Source organism: Mobula hypostoma, chromosome 24 (assembly GCF_963921235.1).
Source record: "Mobula hypostoma chromosome 24, sMobHyp1.1, whole genome shotgun sequence".
NCBI classification, from domain to species: domain Eukaryota; kingdom Metazoa; phylum Chordata; class Chondrichthyes; order Myliobatiformes; family Myliobatidae; genus Mobula; species Mobula hypostoma.
The window spans coordinates 43,763,278-43,784,186 of NC_086120.1; the positions used below are offsets into that span (position 1 = coordinate 43,763,278).

General features: G+C 44.4%; 1 protein-coding gene across 3 annotated transcripts in view; it reads left to right on the forward strand.

The window, feature by feature from the left end:
• Window positions 1–20,121, forward strand: part of mfsd12a (major facilitator superfamily domain containing 12a) — a 55,752-nt gene extending 35,631 nt beyond the window's left edge. The window contains exons 4-10 of one of the 3 annotated variants that reach the window (XM_063032126.1): window positions 2,936–3,130; window positions 5,154–5,246; window positions 6,531–6,623; window positions 7,997–8,164; window positions 9,826–9,920; window positions 12,710–12,840; window positions 19,441–20,121. In XM_063032126.1, coding sequence (XP_062888196.1) covers window positions 2,936–3,130; window positions 5,154–5,246; window positions 6,531–6,623; window positions 7,997–8,164; window positions 9,826–9,920; window positions 12,710–12,840; window positions 19,441–19,517 — 852 coding nt within the window. In that variant the 3' untranslated portion in view covers window positions 19,518–20,121. The other 2 variants (XM_063032127.1, XM_063032128.1) reach the window with 2 other exon arrangements.
• The last annotated feature ends 788 nt before the right edge of the window (window positions 20,122–20,909 follow it).

A 20,909-nucleotide genomic window follows, 5' to 3' on the forward strand; every position in this document is an offset into this window, starting at 1 on the left:
ATGAATCTCATCAAGGTTTACAGATACACCGTAGAGAGTGTCCTCCCCAGATGCATCACAGCTTTGTATTGGAACTGCTCTGCCAAATTGTAGATTTGTGGATGCAGCTCAGTCCGTCATGCAAACCGGGCTCCTCTCGTGCAGGAAAGCACCCACTCCCACCTTGATCATCCTCTCCTCTCTCCTGTGACCCAACCCCTGCTCCTTTCCATCAGGCAGAAGACACAAAAGCTTAAGAATGTGTACCACCAGGAAAGCTTCTGTCCAGCTGTTATTAGATTAGATTATGAGGACACGCAGTGCTCTTTTATTGTCATTTAGTAATGCATGCATTAAGAAATGATACAATATTTCCTCCGGTGTGATATCACAAAACACAGGACAGACCAAGACTGAAAAACTAACGAAAACCACATAATTATAACATATAGTTACAACAGTGCAACAATACCATAACTTGAAGAAGAACAGGCCATGAGCACAGTAAAAAAGTTCAAAGTCTCTTGAAAGTCCCACATCTCACGCAGACGGGAGAAGGAAGAAAACTCTCCCTGCCATGCCCGACCACAGTCCGACTCTGAGCCGTCCAAAAACTTCGAGCCTCCGATCAGCCCTCCGACACCGAGTACCGAGCACCATCTCTACTGAACGCTTTGACCCCAGCCCCGGCCGCCAGCAGCAGGCAAAGCCGGGGATTTTGGGGCCTTCTCTCCAGAGATTCTCGATCGCGCAGCGGCAGCGAACCGGGCATTTCAGAAGTTTCTCCAGATGTTCTTCTGTGCCTTCTCACGTCTGTCTCCATCAAATCAGAATTGTGCACGGCATCCTACTTACGAATACAATATCATTTCATCGGAGAGCTGTGCGCACTGCGTCACACCGCCATCTTCTCCTCCCGCCCAACTCTTGAACAGACCTCTTTATACTAAAGATCTACCTTGTGGTGCTTTCACTTTGTCCACCTGCACTACCTTTCTAAAGGTAATACTACTCAGTGCCTCCTTCGTTAGGTACAGGAGGGAAACCTGGTGTGGTCTTCTGCTGTAGCCCATCCACTTCAGGGTTCGAACTGTGCATTCGGAGATGCTCTTCTGCACACCACTGTTGTAACGGTGCTCACAATTTGGCCGCCTCTCCATTGGTGAGACCTATCGTAAATTGAGAGCCTGCTTCATCGAGCACCTCCGCTCCTTCTGCCAAAAGCGGGACTTCTCAGTGGCCAACCATTTTAATTGTGATTGCTATTCCCATTCTGACATGTCGGTCCATGGCCTCCTCTTGTGCCCGACGAGGCCACCCTCAGGGTGGAGGAGCAACATCTTCTGCTTCATCTGGGTAGCCTCCAACCTGATGGCATGAATGTTAATTTCTCCTTCCAGTAAAAAAAATTCCCCCCTCCTCCTCTCTTCTTCTTCTACTCCCCACTCTGGCCTCTTGCCTCTTCTCACCTGTCTATCATCTTCCCTTGGGTCTCCTTGTCCTTCCCTTTCTCCTATGGTCCACCCTTGTATCCTATCAGATTCCTTTATCTTTCCCACCTACTTGGCTTCATCTATCACCTTCTGACTATCCTCCTTCCCCTCACCCCCACCTTTTCACTCTGGTGCCTTCCCCTTTCCTTTCCAGTCCTGTTGAAGGGTCTCGGCCCAAAATGTTGACTGTACTCTTTTCCATAGACGCTGCCTGGCCTGCTGAGTTCCTCCAGCATTTTGCGTGAGTTGCTCAGATTTCCAGCATCTGCAGAATTTCTCTTGTTTCTCACATGCATGTAACGGTTTAATATGCCTATAGTGGTGACGGTGTGTATGTGCAGTTCAATGTTTTCCTACTGGATGTACAAAGGATAATTCTGGAAGCTTCTCTTGGTACTGCATTATTTGAATGGGAGTTTTCTCCTTGGTTAACTCTTATCTACAAATTTGAATGGAACTTTTATCTATAGGTATAAAAGCAGTAAACCACGTGGTCAGCATCATCTTAGTATCTTAACTTTTTATCTCACCCTTCACTTGGTAGACCTCTATCACTGCCTGTTCTCAATTCTCCTTTGTTTTATCACGCTCTATATAACGATTGTGAAATGAGTTTTGTGCTTTTTTCCTGACTTCTGAAAGAGCCTTGGATTAAAAAGCACCAGAAGTCAACACAAGTATTCTGTCTGTCTTGATGCCCACAGAGTGCTTTAACCAAACCTGCAGAGGAAGTGCTCCCTGTGTGGTGCTGTGTTTCTGACACCAGCTGCCCTGTGGAATTTGCTGATAAATATCAATCGGTGCAAATTAACTCCAGCCTTACACAGTGGCCCAGCTAACTGAGAACTGCAATGAGGTTGCCAGGTTCAATTAACCCAACTAGCAAACAGGGACTTTGATCGAGCAGTTAGACCCAGGTAGGAATTCAGTGGAGGTGATATCTCTAATGTTTATAAATCTCTCCAGAGTGAAGTAATTTTTGTCATCTAAGTAAGATTAAATTGTCAGCATGGGTTGCCCTGAAGTTTTATTTAATATAAGTTTTCTGTGACTTGTGTATTTCATATTCAAGTTTATTATTGTCGTGGACATGTGCAGAATACAGACACCATGAAAATGAGCTTTTTTGCAGCATAGTATATTGCAACAAGTTAAACTAACATAAATTGTACATAATTTGTGCAAAATAAACAACAACAAACAGTAATACTGGTGCAAGATTGATAGGGGGAAAGTATAGTCTGACCTAATGAGCTGCAACAATCAGCAACTCACTGATCTAACCCAAGCCTAATCGCAGGGCAATTTCTGTCACCCTCGTTATGTGCCGTGTTGTATGATCCCTTCCTCCCTTCCATTTCTCTGGAATGTCTTCCGTGCGAATTTATAATAGTAGTTAGGGTTTAAGGTAATGGCACAGTAAACTTTATAGCTACATAAATCCTGTTTCAATTTGTTTGCAGACCCTGGCGCTGGTTGTTGTTGGAATTGGCTTTGTGTCTTCAGTGCTTTTCCACGTTGGAACACGGGAGAAGATGAAAAATGAAGACGAGGAGGTTGCTGCAGAACATACACCACTCATCAATGGTTCGCGGAAATCCCCGAGCCAGCCACTGCTCCGGTGGAAACATTGGCTGAAGGAGTTGTCTTTCTATCATGTAAGTGATCCTTTGGCGTAGTGGACAACATCCTGTTTCACTGACGACAGAAACAGAATCAAGTTTAATACTATTATTATATAATATACAAATAATTTATATTGATTTATAACATTTTACATTATTTATATTACATATATGTAATTTACAGTTTTGTTTTCTTTATTATGTATTGCATTGTATATATAACAGTTGGCTTATTGCTCATTACAGAATACCTCTCTGGTGCTTCCCACTCCCTCCCCTCTCCCTTCCCCTTTTCCCAACCATGATTCCCCTCTCCCTGCTCCTTCCCACTCTCAGTCCAGAACAGAGACCCATAACCAAACCAGGTTTATCATCACTCACATACGTCACGTAATTTTTTTTGTGGCAGCAGTACAGTGCAATTCATAAAATTACTACAGTACTATGTAAAAGTACTCTGGCTAACTACAGTCAACACATATCAAAGTTGCTGGTGAACGCAGCAGGCCAGGCAGCATCTCTAGGAAGAGGTACAGTCGACGTTTCGGGCCGAGACCCTTCGTCAGGACTAACTGAAAGAAGAGTTAGTAAGAGATTTGAAAGTGGGAGGGGGAGGGGGAGATCCAAAATGATAGGAGAAGACAGGAGGGGGAGGGATAGAGCCAAGAGCTGGACAGGTGATAGGCAAAGGGGATATGAGAGGATCATGGGACAGGAGGCCCAGGGAGAAGGAAAAGGGGGAGGGGGGAACCCAGAGGATGGGCAAGGGGTATAGTCAGAGGGACAGAGGGAGAAAAAGGAGAGAGAGAAAAAGAATGTGTGTATATAAATAAATAACGGATGGGGTACGAGGGGGAGGTGGGGCATTAGAGGCCAGAGAAAGCAGGATCTCCCAGTGGCCACACATTTTAATTTCACATCCTACTCCCACTCTGACATGTCTATCCACGGCCTCCTCTACTGTAAAGATGAAGCCACACTCAGGTTGGAGGAACAACACCTTATATTCCGTCTGGGTAGCCTCCAACCTGATGGCATGAACATTGACTTCTCTAACTTCTGCTAATGCCCCACCTCCCCGTCGTACCCCATCTGTTATTTATTTATATACACACATTCTTTTTCTCTCTCTCCTTTTTCTCCCTCTGTCCCTGTCACTATACCGCTTGCCCATCCTCTGGGTTCCCCCCACCCCCGTCTTTCTCACTGGACCTCCTGTCCCATGATCCTCTCGTATCCCTTTTGCCTATCACCTGTCCAGCTCTTGGCTCCATCCCTCCCCCTCCTGTCTTCTCCTATCATTTTGAATCTCCCCCTCCCCCTCCCACTTTCAAATCTCTTACTAACTCTTCCTTCAGTTAATCCTGACGAAGGGTCTCCGCCCGAAATGTTGACTGTACCTCTTCCTAGAGATGCTGCCTGGCCTGCTGCGTTCACCAGCAATTTTGATGTGTGAACAGGTGTTTACTTCGTTGACAAGAGGTCCATTCGAGAGGGTTGTATCATTGGTATAGAAGCTGCCCCTGAGAATGGTAGTGCTTCAAAACTTGTTCTGCTTGTGCTTTGTGGTACTTATAAATCCCTCGATCCAATTTGTTCTAAAATATTTTTTTTTGCCAATTTCCCCATGACAGATTTAACCAATGATGCAGTTGTACCCCCAATTCTGTTCTTGCATCCCATTTGGAAAAGTGCCCTGAGTTTATATTCCTCTTATTCTTTCTAAATATAACACTTCATGTTTCTTGGCCTCGCATTTCACTTGCCTTCTGTCACCCTTTCCAGTCACCTGTCCTCGTCCCTTTGTCACCACCCATGGGAGTTCACCGTGCTTTCAAGTTTTGTATCATCTGTAAATTTAGAATTTCTGCTCTCTACAGAATGTCTTATTTTTGCGGCAGCAGTACGGTGCACTATATAAAACTACTAGAGTACTGTATAGTCTCGAGTTTTTCAATCCTGTTCCCAATGCTCCATCCGCTCTGAGCAGTTACAGGCTTTCTGTGATTATAGGCAGACAAAGTTGGTCTTCAACAGGTTTCTCTTCTTTTAACAGGTGGCCTTTCTGTATATGTGCACTCGACTTATCGTCAACCTCTCTCAAGTCTACATTGCAATGTACCTAACCTACACTCTAAATCTTCCGAAGGTAAGTGCCAGTGAACAAATGCTCGATTATTTGCCTAGCGTTCCAGGGTAACTGATTTGCCAAGATCAGCAATGTCTGGGCCAACATCTAGTTTGTTTTATTAAAGTATCAGAATGATGACTAACCAGTTTATGTAAATTAGTGTATGGTTCCTTCTTCCTTTCAACCAGACTCCATAAACGTTGCTTCTTCACCGTGTTGAACGTGGTGGGCGCACTGCGTTGATACCGTGATGAGTGGCGACACTTAGGGGCTGACCCCGGCACGCCTTTGGGTGTGTTGATAGTTAATGCAAACGACACATCTCACTGTATGTTTTGACGTACATGTGGTCAAATTGGATCTAATGACACTTAAGAAGGACAGGTATCCAATAGCAAAAGATCACACAAAGCATTACCTTCGTTTTGTCTGGTGTCACTTTGGGCTCGTCCACATGAGGAATGGATAAGGAAGCTTTGGGTGTGCAGTTTAATGTGCTGGGTATTTAGAACAAAGACCATCACAGCTCTCTGGGTCAAGATGTTCCGACCTTTTAACCTACTCTAAGATCAATCTTACCCTTCCCTCCTACTACATAGCCCTCCATTTTTCCTTCATCCATTTGTCTAACTAAGAGTTTCTTAAACGCTCCCAATAAATCTGCATCTACCCACCACCCCTGGCAGGGCATTCCACGCACCCACCACTCTGTGTGTGTGTGTAGAAAAAACTTGTCTCTGACACCCCCACCCCATAGTTTCCCCCAATGACTTTAAAATTATGCTCTCTTGTATTCGCCATTTCTGCCCTTGTCTCTTGTCCGTCCACTCGCTCAATGCCTCTTGTCATCTTGTACACCTCTATGAAGTCAGCTCTCATCCTGCTTTGCTCCAAAGAGAAAAGCTCCAGCTCACACAGCCTCTCCTCATAAAACATTTTTTAAATCTCAGCATCATCCTGGTAACCTCTAAAGTTTCCACAGCCTTCATATAATGAGAGGACCAGAACTGAACACAATATTCCAGCTTATGCCCATAAAACATTGTTTGAAGTATGTAAATAAGAAGTTAATTAGTGAAACTCTATGGACGTAAAATCAATCGATGTATGTAAGCCATCTTGTGTATTTATATTTATTGTGTTTGTGTTTTCTTTATTATTGCATTCTTTATCTTAGTGGGTTTTTTCTGCTGCATTGGATCGGAGTAATTAGTTTGTTCTCCTTTACACTTGTGTACTGGAAGTTTGATTAAACCATCTTGAATCTTGAACATGCAGTTAATTTGAATTGTTTTCTTGCAGAAATACATTGCCATGATCCCCCTGGTGATGTACGTCAGCGGATTTCTATCCTCACTCCTCATGAAGCCTGTGAATAAACTTATTGGCAGAAACGTGAGTGCTGTTGGCATTGTCAATGTTTTTAAAAAAAATTACTTGGTGTAAGACTTGTTGGAAGTGTTCATGAGTGAATCTTGTCCATGCCAATGAATGTGTTGTGGCTTATTCAGAAATGTACGGGGGAAGTTTTCAGAAGAGCCCAAGCACTTAGATCACTCATACCAATAATAAGAGAAAGACAACTCAGTTTTCTAGGACACGTCATGCGGAAAGATGAATTAGAAAAACTTATGCAACACACGTCAAAGTTGCTGGTGGAACGCAGCAGGTCAGGCAGCATCTGTAGGAAGAGGTACAGTCGGCGTTTCAGGCCGAGACCCTTCGTCAGGACTAACTGAAGGAAAAGTTAGTAAGAGATTTGAAAGTGGGCCTTTCTCTCTTCTAAAATCCTCACTTTCAAATCTCATACTAACTTTTCCTTCAGTTAGTCCTGACGAAGGGTCTCGGCCTGAAACGCCGACTGCACCTCGTCCTAGAGATGCTGCCTGGCCTGCTGCGTTCACCAGCAACTTTGATGTGTGTTGCTTGAATTTCCAGCACCTGCAGAATTCCTGTTGTTTGCGTTAGAAAAACTCATACTCTCTGGAAAGATTGAGGGGAGCAAAACTAGAGGAAGACGTCGGCTTATGTACATCAAAAGCATAGCCGGGTGTCTACACATCGAGGAAATGGAAGTCATCCAAAGAACAAGGGATAGATCTATATGGAAAACCATGGTCACCAACGTCTGCATCGGATATGGTACCTAGACAGACAGACAATGGGGGCAAGTGAAATGAAATGGAAATTTAATTTTAAGACTCACAGATTTGATCTTAAAACAAATTGAATGGGGTATTGGTGCACAGAGGAGTCTCTTGACCTTTATACTGACGCTGACTATTAGCCACAAGCGACTTTCCCTGACGTTTGAGGTTGGAGAGAAAGTTACATTCAGTGTTAGCAAGATCAATGTGGCTGCGGCTTCTACTTTCACAGCTAGTGTGTTGCGCTGCTCAGTAGAAATTTCCAGTCTGCCTGTGAGCTTAAAACAAAACTGCTGCCTCACAATTGTTCGGAAAAGCAGTTAATTATCTCAACAATGCGGAGAGCAGATGCTGGAACAGAGGATTAATTTGTTTCCCCACCCACCCTCTTCCCCTCCCTTCCTCCTTCTTCCCCCTCCCCCCCCCACGCTCGCTTGTTGAAATTCAAGGTAAACTTACTGTTAAAGTAGATATATGGCAATATATGCTACCTTGACATTCATTTTCATGCAGATACTTATCAGGAAAACAAATGCAATTTAATTGTAGAAAGAACAATACGTTAATTTTGTTGACATCTCCTCTCTCAATTTATCATTTACCTGTATCTCTCTCTTCTAGATGACCTACTTTGTGGGGCTGGTGCTGATCTTGGCGTTCGCTTATTGGGTCTGGTTTTTCCGGATCAAGAGTAGTGTATTCGGGGCCGCCGTCCTCCTCGGCTGTGGATCTGCCACCATTTTGGTGACTTCCCTCTCCATGACGGCTGATCTGATAGGAGAACACACTGTAAGGAATTGGGATGCCTGGTGAAATCTGTGTGGAGAGTGATGACCTGTGGGTGGGGGGGGGGGGGGAAATGCCGCAGCAGGGGGCATGGGAGTAAAGTTATCTGTAGTGTGGATCATCTTCTCCCCTGAAAGCTCTGCTCTGTAGAAACCAGCAGCTGTAACCCACTGCAAACGAAATAAGCTTCAAACACAGCCACCAGAATGAGGATTGAGTTTTCACTACTCACTATTTTGGGCAATTTTTCAATCAGGGTGGTCTGCAGATAACGAGCACTGAGCTGAAATGAATATGCCTGGACTCCTTTCTGTTGTCTTTTGTGCGTGGTGGGGGGAGGGGTTGTTGATAATTTTCTTTGAACGGGTTCCATGGTTTTCTTTGTTTCGTGGCTATCTGTGGGGAAGACTAATGTCAGGGTGCATACATACTTCGATAATAAATGTGTGGGCACATGGCCAAGTGGTTAAGGCATTCGACTAGCGATCTGAAGGTCGCTGGTTCGAGCCCCAGCCCAGGCAGCATGTTGTGTCCTTGAGCAAGGCACTTAATCACACATTGCTCTGCGATGCCAAGCTGTATGGGTCCTAATGCCCCTCCCTTGGACAACATCGGTGTCATGGAGAGGGGAGACTTGCAGCATGGGCAACTGCCGGTCTTCCATACAACCTTGCCCAGGCCTGCGCACTGGAAACCTTCCAAGGCGCAAATCCATGGTCTCACGAGACTAACAGATGCCTTTACTTTTAATAAATGTACTTTGAACATTTGAAAACTTGAACTTGGAGACCAGCATCTTCACTACATCCTTGGCTGTTGATTTGTTGTACTTGGCCAACGGTTTGTCGAAAGAGCGGAGATCCAAGATACTGTAATGTGCCTTGCAGAGCCAAGTTCCATTTCCACCCTCCCCACCACACCTTCCTCCTCTCTTCCTCCAAGTATCTCCACAATACTGCTGGTACCACCAATGTCAAACAGGAGAGGAAGCCTCGATTTTCCCGTATCTATAACACAAATTTGACGCATAATGCGTGGGGAATCTGTCTCCTTCCACAGGTATGCCAAGAAAGAACTTGAGGTGGCAAGGTAGGTACCTCAGTGGAAAGCTATTACTGTGGCAGTGACCTGAGTTCAATTCCGCCTCTGTCTGCAAGGAGTTTGTATGTTCTCCCGTGATAGTGGTGTAATGGCGGTGGAGCATAGATCATCCAATATAAGAACAGAATTAGGCCATTCAGTCTATTGAGTCTGCTCTGCCATTCCATCATGGCTGATTTATTATCCCTCTCAACCCCATTCTCCTGCCTTTTCCCCGTAACCTGTGACACCCTGACAAATCAAGAACTTATCAACCTCTGCTTTAAATATACTCAATAACTTGGCCTCTGCAGCCAACCGTGGCAAGGAATTCAACAGATTTGCCACGCTGTGGCTGAGGAAATTCCCCGAAGGGACACGCAGAACGAGGTTTGGCACTGATGACCTCCTGTGGTTCCAAGTTTGTTTCCATCTTGTCTCTCCAGTAATACAGCCTGATGACCACTAGGGGGACTTCCCTCTCCCTGAGGTGATGGGCGTAATGGCTTCACACATCCGTGCAGCTCTTGATGTTCTCTGGCGGGGACCTCAGCAGTGACTCGTCTCTCTGTTTCCTCTTGCAGCAAAGTGGGGCCTTTGTCTATGGATCCATGAGTTTCACTGATAAAGTAGCCAATGGACTTGGTGTGCTCATTATTCAGAGCCTTCATCCTTGCAAGTAAGTTTGCACTTGCGTTTCGGGAATTAAAGATTAGCTCTTTATTTGTTGGCGGTACTTACAGGGAAATGCGTCAACGACCAAAACAGTCCGAGAGTTGTGCTGGGAGGCAGCCCACAAGTGCCGCCATGCTTCCGGCACCAGCGTAGCCCAGAATTCACTAACCCTAGCCCATATGTCTGTGGACTGCGGGAGGAAACCCTAGCACCCGGAGGAAACCTACACGGTTGTGGGGAGAATGTACTGTCTTCTTACCAACGGTGGTGGGAATCGAACCCAGGTTGCTGGCACTGTAAAGTAGGGAAAAATGGTTTAAATTGGAGTGAGAGGCAAGTTTTTCTACATAAGGTGCTGGGTATGTGGAGCGAGCTGCCAGAAGAAGAGGTGGGTCCGATTACAACATTTAGGAGATATTTAAACAGGTTCATGGATAGGAGCAGTTCAGACAAAGGCGATGGGACTGCTCGATAGGAACCTTTCAGCAGGATGAGTTGGGCTGAGGGCTTGTTTCTGTGCTGTATTGCTGACTCTCTGATGTTAAAGTGGATCTCACAGTCTTCAGCTGCATTCTTGGAATGTAGAGGAAAGTGAGCGTGAATGAAGAATGTGGGTAAACATTCCTGGTGCATCTGAACTGCTGAGTTCCTCCTGCGTGCGTGTGTGTGTGTGTGTGTGTTGCTCTAGTACATCATGGTCAAAGCCCTCCCTGCCACTGAGCACATCTACAAGGAACACTGTTGCAGGAAAGCAGCATCCATCAACAGGGATCCCCACCACCCAATCCAGGCTCTCTTCTCGCTGCTGCCATCAGGAGGAAGGTACAGGAGCCTCAGGACTCTCAGCATCGGGTTCAGAAACAGTTAGTACCCCTCAAACATCAGGCCCCTGAACCAGTGGGGATAACTTCACTCACCCCTTCACTGAACTGTTCCAACAACTTGTGGACTCACTTTCAATGACTCGTCATCTCAAGTTCTTGATATTTATTGCTTGTTTATTCATGATTATTGACTTTATAAATTTTTTTTTCTTTTTATTTGCACAGTTTGTTGTCTTGTGTACATTGTTGTTTGTCTTCTGTGAGGCCTTTCATTGGCTCTATTGTCTTTGCATTTACCATGAATGCTACAAGAAAATGAATCTCAGGGTTGTGTGTACTTCGATGTTGCCGTTGGTTGTTCTGCCTGTCCAGTAGATGGCGCCCCACCACCATGGTTCTGTATAGGAGAGCACGTTCCATGAACACCTGTACCATAGCACATGGCAAGGCTCACAGTTATCCCGGGCCAGTGTACACTCCAGAACGGAGTATGTTTGGGAATTCTCTCCTGGAGGGAAGGAGCAATTGTGGGATCAATTTTATTTGGAAATGGAAATTTGTCAGAATTCTGTTGGGCGTTGGGAAAGTGAAAGGTAACAGGACAATCATACTTTCCTGTCTCCACCTGAAGCCCAGGTCCTCAGTCAGTGATATTTAACACAGAATCAGGCCCTTCAGCCCACTAAATTAATGCTGGTCATCAATCACCCATTGCCACCAATCCTACAGCCCATATGTGCATCACTCTCTGCCAGCTTCCTCTATTCCCTTACACCCTGGATGGGCAATTTAAAACGGGTATTTAACCTACCAAGCAGTACATTTGTGGAATGCAGAGGGGGAAGGAAGCCAAGAGGTCAGAGAGAATGTGCAGACTAAGAGACGGGATGGAGTCAGTGATACTGGACTGTGAGGCTGTGTCTTTAGTAGTGGAACCATGCCCCTGGGCAGCGAGCTGGGATCCAGAGGCAGATAATGTGGCGTGAAAGTGCCGTGGTTAGCGTAACGCTTTACCGCATTGCTCTCTGTAAGGAGTTTGTACGTTCTCCCCGTGACCGCGTGGGTTTCCTCCGGGTGCTCCAGTTTCCTCCCACAGTCCAAAGACGTACCGGTTAGATACTTTCTGACTTGGCGGAGTTCCTCTGGCATTTTCTGCGCATGTTGCTTAAGAATTCCAGCACCTGCAGCTAAGCCACATGTGAAGACCAGGAGCTGGACTTGGTTGTCAGAGACTATTTAAGGTGCATGCCATTGGCAGTGTTTAATAGACCGTGGGGCTTATCCCCACTAGCACCCTTGGCTTTAAAAACCTCGAGGAGCTGTTTCTACTGACAGGAGAAGGGGCCAAGGCAGGTTACTGGCACCTTAAAACCAGTCGCTTTGGTCAGGTGGGGCTTGATTCAGCCATGGTTTGCAGCTCATCTAGGAGAAAGAAATCTTTGATGTCAAACCTTGTGGCTATACCCACTCACAAGGAAGGCTTCGGGAGTAAGCTCCTGAGGGAAAAATCTGGAGCTGGAGTCCCTAAAGCAGTTCTCCATTGAATTTAACACTGATGGTGCCAAACTGTATCAGTCTCAGATTTGTGGAGAGGGGGAGCCTGCTACGTGGGCAGCAGCTTGCTCTCCATATCGTACTGCCCGGGCTTCTGTATCTAGGCAGCTAGGGTGCAACATCGTGGTCAGCCCTGACCGACAGAGGCCAGTGCCCACACAATCACTTGTGCGTAGGATGTGCATCTTGTCATTATTAATTTCTGAACAGGCTCTGTTGGTGTCAGAAGTGCGCTGACTCTTGCTGGCTGCCCCAGCTCGCATTCGTCTTTAACGGCCATTGACACAAACGCCACATCTTACTGCGTGTTTCCATGTGCGTGTGACAAATAAAGCTAATCTTAATCTTTATCTGACACCTTTGTGATTTGCATTTGATCAATATTTGAGGATTTTATTTTTTTTTGCCCTTCTAGGACCCAGAGCTGCTGTGAACAGTGTAGCCCATTCTATCACTTAGTCATGGTGTTAGTGACCGGCTGCATCGGCTGTGTGGCGCTCATTTTATTGGGAGCCACTCGAATCTGGCCAATTAAGATCAGGAACCGTGAGTAGCAACCAGACAACCTCATCTGCTTTATTACAGGATCTTGATAATAGAAATCTTCACAAGTGTGTTACCACAAATACTTCGTGTGTAGACTGTTTTCTAAATGGTGAATAGAAATCAGAGGTGCAGAGGGTCTTGGGAGTCCTGGTGCAGGATTACATAGAGGTTACCTTACAGGTTGAGTTGGTGATAAGGTAGGCAAATCCATAGCATTCATTTCGAGAGGACTAGATGTAATGCTGAGACTTTGTAAGGCATCGGTCAGACCACACTCGGAATATTGTGGGCAGTTTGGGTCTCTTATCTAAGAATGGTTGTCCTTGTGTTGGAGAGAATCCAGAGAAGGTTTAAGAGCATGATCCCAGGAATGAACAGGTTAATTTTTGAGGAATGTTTAATGTCTCTGGGCCTGCACTCACTAGATTTAGAAGAATGGGTGGGGGTGGGGGGGGATCTCATTGATACTTACCGGACATTTGAAGCCCTCGATAGATTGGATGTGGAGAAGATGTTTCCAATAGTGTGAGAGTCTAAAACAAGAGAGCACAGCCTCAGAATAGAAGGACATCCCTTTAGTTGGTAAATTGATGGCATGCAATTTGAAAGACTAGGTTTGCTTGCAGAGATGAGAATCCCATTCTTTGGGTGGCAGGGTAGTGTAGTGGTTAGCACATTAGTTTACAACACCAACGACCAGGGTTAAATTCCTGTCGCTGTCTGTAAAGAGTTTGTACGTTCTCCCCGTGACTTCTTCATGAGATATTGGTCGGACCACATTCGGAGTATGGTAAGCAGTTTCCGGCCTCTTCTCTGAGAAAGGATGTGCTGGCATTGGAGAGGGTCCAAGGGAGGTTCCCGAGATTGATCCCTGGAATGTAAGGGATGATTCTGAGGAGTGTGTGATGGCTTAGGGACTGTACTCACTGGAGTTTAGAAGAATGATGGGGGGTGGGGGGGGAATCTCATTAAAACTTATTGAGTATTGAAAGGCCTAGGTAGAGTGGATGTGGAGAGGATGTTTTCTATGGTGGGAGAGTCTAGCACAAGAGGGCACAACCTCAGAATAGAGAGAGGTCCATTTAGAACAGAGATGAGGAGGAATGTCTTTAGCCAGAAATTGCCACAGGTGGCTGTGGAGGCCAAGTCTTTGGGCATATTTAAAGCGGAGGTTGATAGGTTCTTGTTTAGTGAGGGTACCAGAGGTTATGGGGAGAAGGCAGGAGGATGGTATTGAGACGGAAAATGATGGAACGGCAGAACAGACTCGGCAGGCCGAGTGGCCTAATTCTGCTCCTATTTTATGGTCTTGCATGTGCAGCGTAACAGAACCCCATTGCTGCTGTTCTGTCCTGATGACCAGCTTTCAATCCTTGGTTGTCCAACGGGGAATGTTTCTTTTCCACCACGAAAATAGCTTTCTCCTCTGCAAAGCTGTTGGTTTTGGATCAAGTCACTGGCTGAGTTACTTTTATTGCCCTGTTTGTCACTGAATGACACTTGGCTCTCTACGGCAGGGGTTTCTTAACCGTTTTTTAATGTCATGAACCCTTAACAGTAGCTATTAAGGGTTTAATGAGCCGTGGGCCCAAGTTTGGGAACCCTGCTCTAAAGCAACGGACGCAACACTGGACAAACTCAGTGGGTTAGCATCTCCTGGATAGTTAACGTTTCTGGTCGAGACCCTTGATCTGGACTGAAAGAGGGGAAATCGATCGCCAGTATAAAACGATTTATTTATTTATTGAGATACAGCGCGGAATCGGCCCTCCCGGTCCCTTGAGCCGCGCTGTCCAGCGACCCGTTTTAACCCCCGCCGAGTCACAGGACCAATTAACCTGCTAACCGGTACGTCTTTGGACCGTGGGAGGAAACTGGAGCACCCGGAGGAAACCCACACGGTCACAGGGAGAACGTGCAAACCGCGCCGGAATTGAACTCCAGACTCCGGAGCGCCCTGAGCGGTAACAGTATTGCACAAGCCGTGGTGCAGATGCAGGAAGGGAGAGCAGAAACGGCGTCCGTAGCTGGGAGGTGTTGGGTGGACGCCTCCAAGGTGGAATCTGGGAAAGGAAGGCGGAGCGCAGAATCAAGTTGGGGGGGGGTTGGGAGGTCAGCCTGTGGGAGGAGTGTCTGGGGTATGGGCAGATGGAGTGGGTCTCCATTTAACTGTGTTTGTAATTGGAACAGTTTCTACTGAACTGTCGCTAGATACCAAAACTCTTCCCATTATCTGTATTTCAGGGCAAGAAGATAATTGTGTTCAAAGCCAGAATCGGATTGACAACTCGTAGATTTGTAGTAGATTTCAATCCTCTATATAACGTGAATTCACTAAACAGAGGAGTACAAGTGCAACAGATGAACCTAAAAGGCACATCTACTTTAATGTCTTTAACTTGCTAAACTAAATGCATTTTTAAACTTAAAGATCAAAATATTAAATTGTAACAGGGACCTAACCTTGGTGTCAGTATCAGCTCATGGGTCAAATTTAAAATAGAATTGGTTTTCTATCTGCTTGGGTTTCTCAAAATGCTTCACAGCCAAAGGGCATCATGAGTGTGCAGAGAGCAAGAAGAAAGTCAACAGATTATTCTTGGGTCCATCGTCCCTACTGGGGCCTAGACTGCCGACAGTCCTCTGTCCTGGGCTGAAAGAAGGTTGATCGGCCCTGTGGCTTCCACCTTCACCACACGACTTCATTCGTCTCCTAAACAAAGATCCTCCCTCTCCCAGAGATGAGGTCTTTGGAGCCTCTGTTGGCGTACCTGTAGCTCTGGGTTTTTTATGGGATGGGGCTGCTAGTCCTGTGCCCCACCCTCCTCCTCTAGCACCCGGGTTTGGAACGGTCCATAGCGAAGTTCAGTGGACAGATGTTGAGGGAGGACATTGGTAAAACACAAGCAGGGATAGGCCTTTGAGCCTGCACTGCGGTGCAATCAGACCACGGGGGCTTGGACTCCGCTCTACCTCCCCGGCTCTTTTCCCGTACCTCTTATCATTCTTGTGGACTAAAACGCTGATGTGACCTTGAATGTAGCAGACTAAAACCAGCAGCTTGAGAAGATTTGTATCTGAGAGATCAGCAGAACACCAATAGTTTCAAAATGTGCATGCAGTATACAACCCTCAGATTCGTCTTCCCACAGACAGCCATGGAACACATTCAAAGATGAATATCAACCCCTCTCCAACATGCAAAAAAAAGCCCAAGTTACACAATCAGCAAAAATAAAACGAGTGGAAAAGCGCAGAATATAAAACACCAATCCACAAACACATCAGAAGACTCTAGGCACATTCAGCTCAGTTCAATCTAGCACTGTGTCATTTGTTATCTCCAGGTCGCCTTCGCACAGTCACAACAAAAAAGAGAGCCACATCATAACGTGAACTACACAGTCTAATCCACAGTAGTTACTCTAGCTGGATTGAACATCCAGGGAAATAGATCTCCATAACTTGCTGGTCTTTTACCTGAATTTTCTTCTGGACAACTGAAGTATTCTGCTATCTGGATTGAACAATAGTTACCCAATATCTTGCTCCAAGAGCAAGATTTCTCCTGGGAAATGTTAATGATTCAAAAAAAAAAGTCTGGTGGGAAGGGAAACTGATTATTTACCCATTTAGTTTCAGAATTTGTGGGATCTAAGCTGGTTGTATCCAAGATGGCTGCTGAAGTTCTGTTTCATAGCAACAAAACCATGATGGTCTGTGAAACATTTTGAGGTGCCCAAGATCGTGAATTATTCTATAAATAAATACAAATCCTCTCCTCCTCATCCTTAGTCAAGTTGTTCAGAATACAACATGATCCCTGAATTTGCCTTTGCAATTCACTTAATCTGAGATAAATATAACTGTATAAATGATTTTCTATAAGCTAACATAAACTGTAAAAACAAAAACAATCTGTATTTGTACCTTGATTAATCTGATGTGCTGTTTGTAATGGGAATGACATGCGACACTAATACTTGTTAATATGCATTTTTTTATGTTTCTTTGAAGCTATCTTTTAGATGCTTCTAAAAATTTCCAAAGGTGGCCATTTTAATAATGAGCTGTCTTGTTAAGCAATAATTTTTTTTGTGTGGAACGCAATGAGCAAGAATAAGCCAGTTCTGCCATTCAGTCAGATCCGTGCTTCACACGTGATTGATTGATCTGATTTCTAACTTCAACTCCACATTCCTGTCCACCACCAGCAGCCATTCCTTCCATTCCCCACCCCAAATCTACCTCTGGCGTTTTAAAAAATCATTCAAAGATCCTGTTTCCACCGCCCTTTGATGAAGAGTTGTAAAGATTCTTAACCCTTTCTGAGAAAAGAAAATTATACCTCATAAACGCGAGATTCTGCAGGTGCTGGAAATCCTGAGCAACGCACACAAACTCAGCAAGCCGGGCAGCATCTATGGAGAGGGGTAGACATTCGGTGTTTCAGGCCAAGCCCCTCCATCAGGACTGGAAAGGAAGGGTACAGAAGCCAGAATAAGTAGGTGGGGGAAGGAAGGGAGCACAAGCTGGCAGGGGATAGGTGAGACCAGGTGAGCAGGAAGGTAGGTGCGTGGGGAAGGGGATGAAGTGAGAAGCTGGGAGGGGATTTGTTGGAAGAGGTAAGGGGCTGTAGAAGGAGCAATGAGATCGGAGAGGAGAGTGGAAACCTGATAAGAGAGGAGCAGTAGTTTTCCACTGAGGGTGGGTGGGACTACAACTAGAGGCCATAGGTCAAGGATGAAAGGTGAAAAGTTTAAGCACGAGGGGGAGCTTCTTCACTCAGAGGGTGCAAGAGTATGGAACGAGCTGCCAGTGCAAGTGGTGCATGCAAGCTCAATTTTGACATTTAAGCAAAGTTTGGATAGGTACGTGGATGGTAAGGTTATGAAGGGCTATGGTACGGGTGTGTAGGTTGATGGGGGTAAGCAGTTTAAATAGCATGGCCGAGATGGGCTGAAGGGCCTGTTTCAGTGCTGTACTTTTCTATGACTATAAATTTTTGCTTCGTTTGTCTTAAATGGGCAATGTCTTTAAAACTATGGCTTCTAGTCCTATTTTCTCCTCAAAGAGGGAAATATCCTCTCCACATTCACCCTTAACATCAAAATGGCTGCCTTTGGGTTTCATTAACTTCTTTGTCACTTTTACTCAAATCATTGCACGCTTTTCTGTTTTATTATTTAAGCACTACCATTTTGTTTTCGGCATAAGTCATTTCAGTTCCATTGCAAATTGCCCAAAGCTGAGTTATTAAGCTAAATGGTTGTAGTCTTGTAAAAAATTAAAGTTAAATGAATATATATAAAATGCTGCTAAATATTTTTTGTGAAGAAAAGCTAAATCTCAGTGGTTGAACTATGCACAAGTAAAGTAAAAATCTATTATTAATTCCTGTGTGAATAAACTTAATCTCAAGCAGTATATTTTTCTCAAATCTACAATATTGTATATCTTAATGTGGGAAATATTGTGTATTATGTAACACTACACAAATTTTAAATAATTACTAAGTATTCATTAATATGCTAGTAAAATATTCAAAGAACAAAGTTGATAAATGTCAGTCTTTAAAAACTTTTATGTACTATTTAATGTAATTTCATCATGGCAAGATTTATACAGAAAATACTCAAATAAATGCACATAAACAGTGTTTTAACAGTATATTAAAATCTGCATAATTTATTCCATCATTGTAAATTGAGCACAATGTTAAATCTAATTTACAGGGTATTCTGAAAAGTCTTATTTTATCGATGGCTTATTGCAGCAGTTTACATGGACACTTTGGCATGAAATTCAATCACCTTGTTTACAAGAACACAATTACTTTTCAAGTTCCTGGAAGCGCCTTTGCAAATTGTATGGTTAAGTATTGGATGTTAAACTGACACAGTGCTACAGAGGCAGGAAATCTAAACTAGAAACAGAAAGTCCTGAGATGCGAGTATTTCCAGGATTTGTGCGTTTGGCGTTTTCGACAAGCTTGTGGTAATCCTACCAAATGTTGAATGTTCTGCCTGGGGAGTCGACGTCCCAACAGCATTAACTTGGAGTTCTCCAGTTTTGGTTAACCTGTCCTCATATCTACTCAAGTCTTCTTGTACATCCCCTTCTTTTCAAACTACCCCTGTTCCTTTCCCATTGCCAATCTACTCCATATCTGCACGGCCCACACCTGCTTATTCCACTTTACTCCCTGTCCTCGTCAACTCCCTTATTTGGTTCAACTCTTCACCTTCTTTTCTTATCAAATTCCAGTATCGACAGCCCCAGGTGAGGACTGGTGTGTCTTTTCCTGACTTCCCTTTCTTGCAGCCCACAATCATTTCCTCGGTCTTACTGATGCTGAGTTCCATGCTGGTTGTTGTTGTGGAACAGCCCAACCAGCTGATTGATCTCACTCCTGTTCTAGTCATCATAAAGATTCTGCTGATAAGTAATTTATAGATCACTTATTTCTTGTACTTTATCAAACTCAAGCACCTGAATTACAAAATACCACGGTCTACTTCTAAGTTTAAAATTGGAAATGTAAGTGTCGCGGTCTTGATTTATTTGTTAACCTGTGCCCTTTTTTGTCTGAAAACGTAGGTTGTGATGCTGGATTGATCAAATCTCCCACCAATAAGAAGGAAGTGGACTCTGGTGACTATAGAACAATAAACTGATGGCCTGATCTGGGAATCATACACAGCAGCCATGCAGAGAAAGGGAACGGATGCAAGGTGCACCTCAATATTTCTGAAGTTCATGGCTTTGGGCCAGTAATATTTTAGCTTTAGAGCTGATCAGCACCTACCTCCCATGGGTCGCCTGTGAAATTCTTTAATGACCCATAGTCCAAGTGTGCTGGTGATTGCTTTGAATGCAGACAATCTGAATACTTGAACTGTTGTTTTTATATATGATCACACTTTCTTGATATAACTGCACAATTTGGAGTGATAATGATGATTGAAATGACCATTTGGGGATATTTTAATGCCCTTTGCACTTTCCGACCCACAAGTTGAGGCAAATAATTCACATTGGTTTGGAATTTGCTTAGATTAACCCTTTCCTGTAAAACACCTAGTGTGTCTTTAGAATGGAGCAGGTGCACGAGCAGATGCACGTGCTAATTTCAGACCTGTAGTCAGCAGGGTAACTACAATTTACTTTGCACAAACTTCTGTTGAAATGTGGTCTGGAACTGCTGTCTCTTTACAACACTTTAAATATTTCTGAGGTGGACCACAGGTTCACTCTTTGGTTACTAAACAGGTCAGTCACCTGGGGGGGGGGCGGGGGGAAGAACAGTAAACTTATTTTGTTTAGATAATGTGCGCTGAAATGGTGTAAAGTGTTTATGTGGTGGGGGGGGGAAGTCCTTTAAAAGCTGCACATTGTAAAACAGTTTAAACAGGAGCTCTGTCAAATGTGATCAAACTTTATGATAAAATTCTTGGCTTCTGTTGTATAATGGATTTTGGTTTTTAATGCTCCTTTATGTGGGTCTTTCTTCGGGGTGAGTACATGTCTGCTATATTCCCGGACCAAGAACACATTTTGTAAATTGTTTTATACTGGTAATGTGATTAACATGGATATGCGTTGACTTTAAAATATATTTAGATTGGTGAACTCTAATAAATGGACAGATTTGCATTAACTACAGAATGGAACATTCACTAAACAATCACATGGGGTAGAATTCTCCAAAATTAAATAAAAATTAATAGGAATTGTCACTTTATTAATTGCACTTTGTTAATGCAGATATCTAATCAGCCAGTCGTGTGGCAACAATTCAGTGCATAAAACGATGAGATTTAGTTCTTGTTCAGACCAAGTGTGATTGAAGTGACTTTGACCATGGAATGATTGCTGGTTATCAGAGTAGTTTGAGTATCTCTGAAGATGCTGATCTCCTGGGATTTTCACCCACAACAGTCTCTAGATTTTATAGAATGGTGCGATAAATGAAACATATTGAGTGAATGGCAGTTCTGTGGTTGAAAACTGTAAATGGGAGGGGTCAGAGGAGAATGGGCAGAGTGGTTCAAGCTGACAGGAAGGCG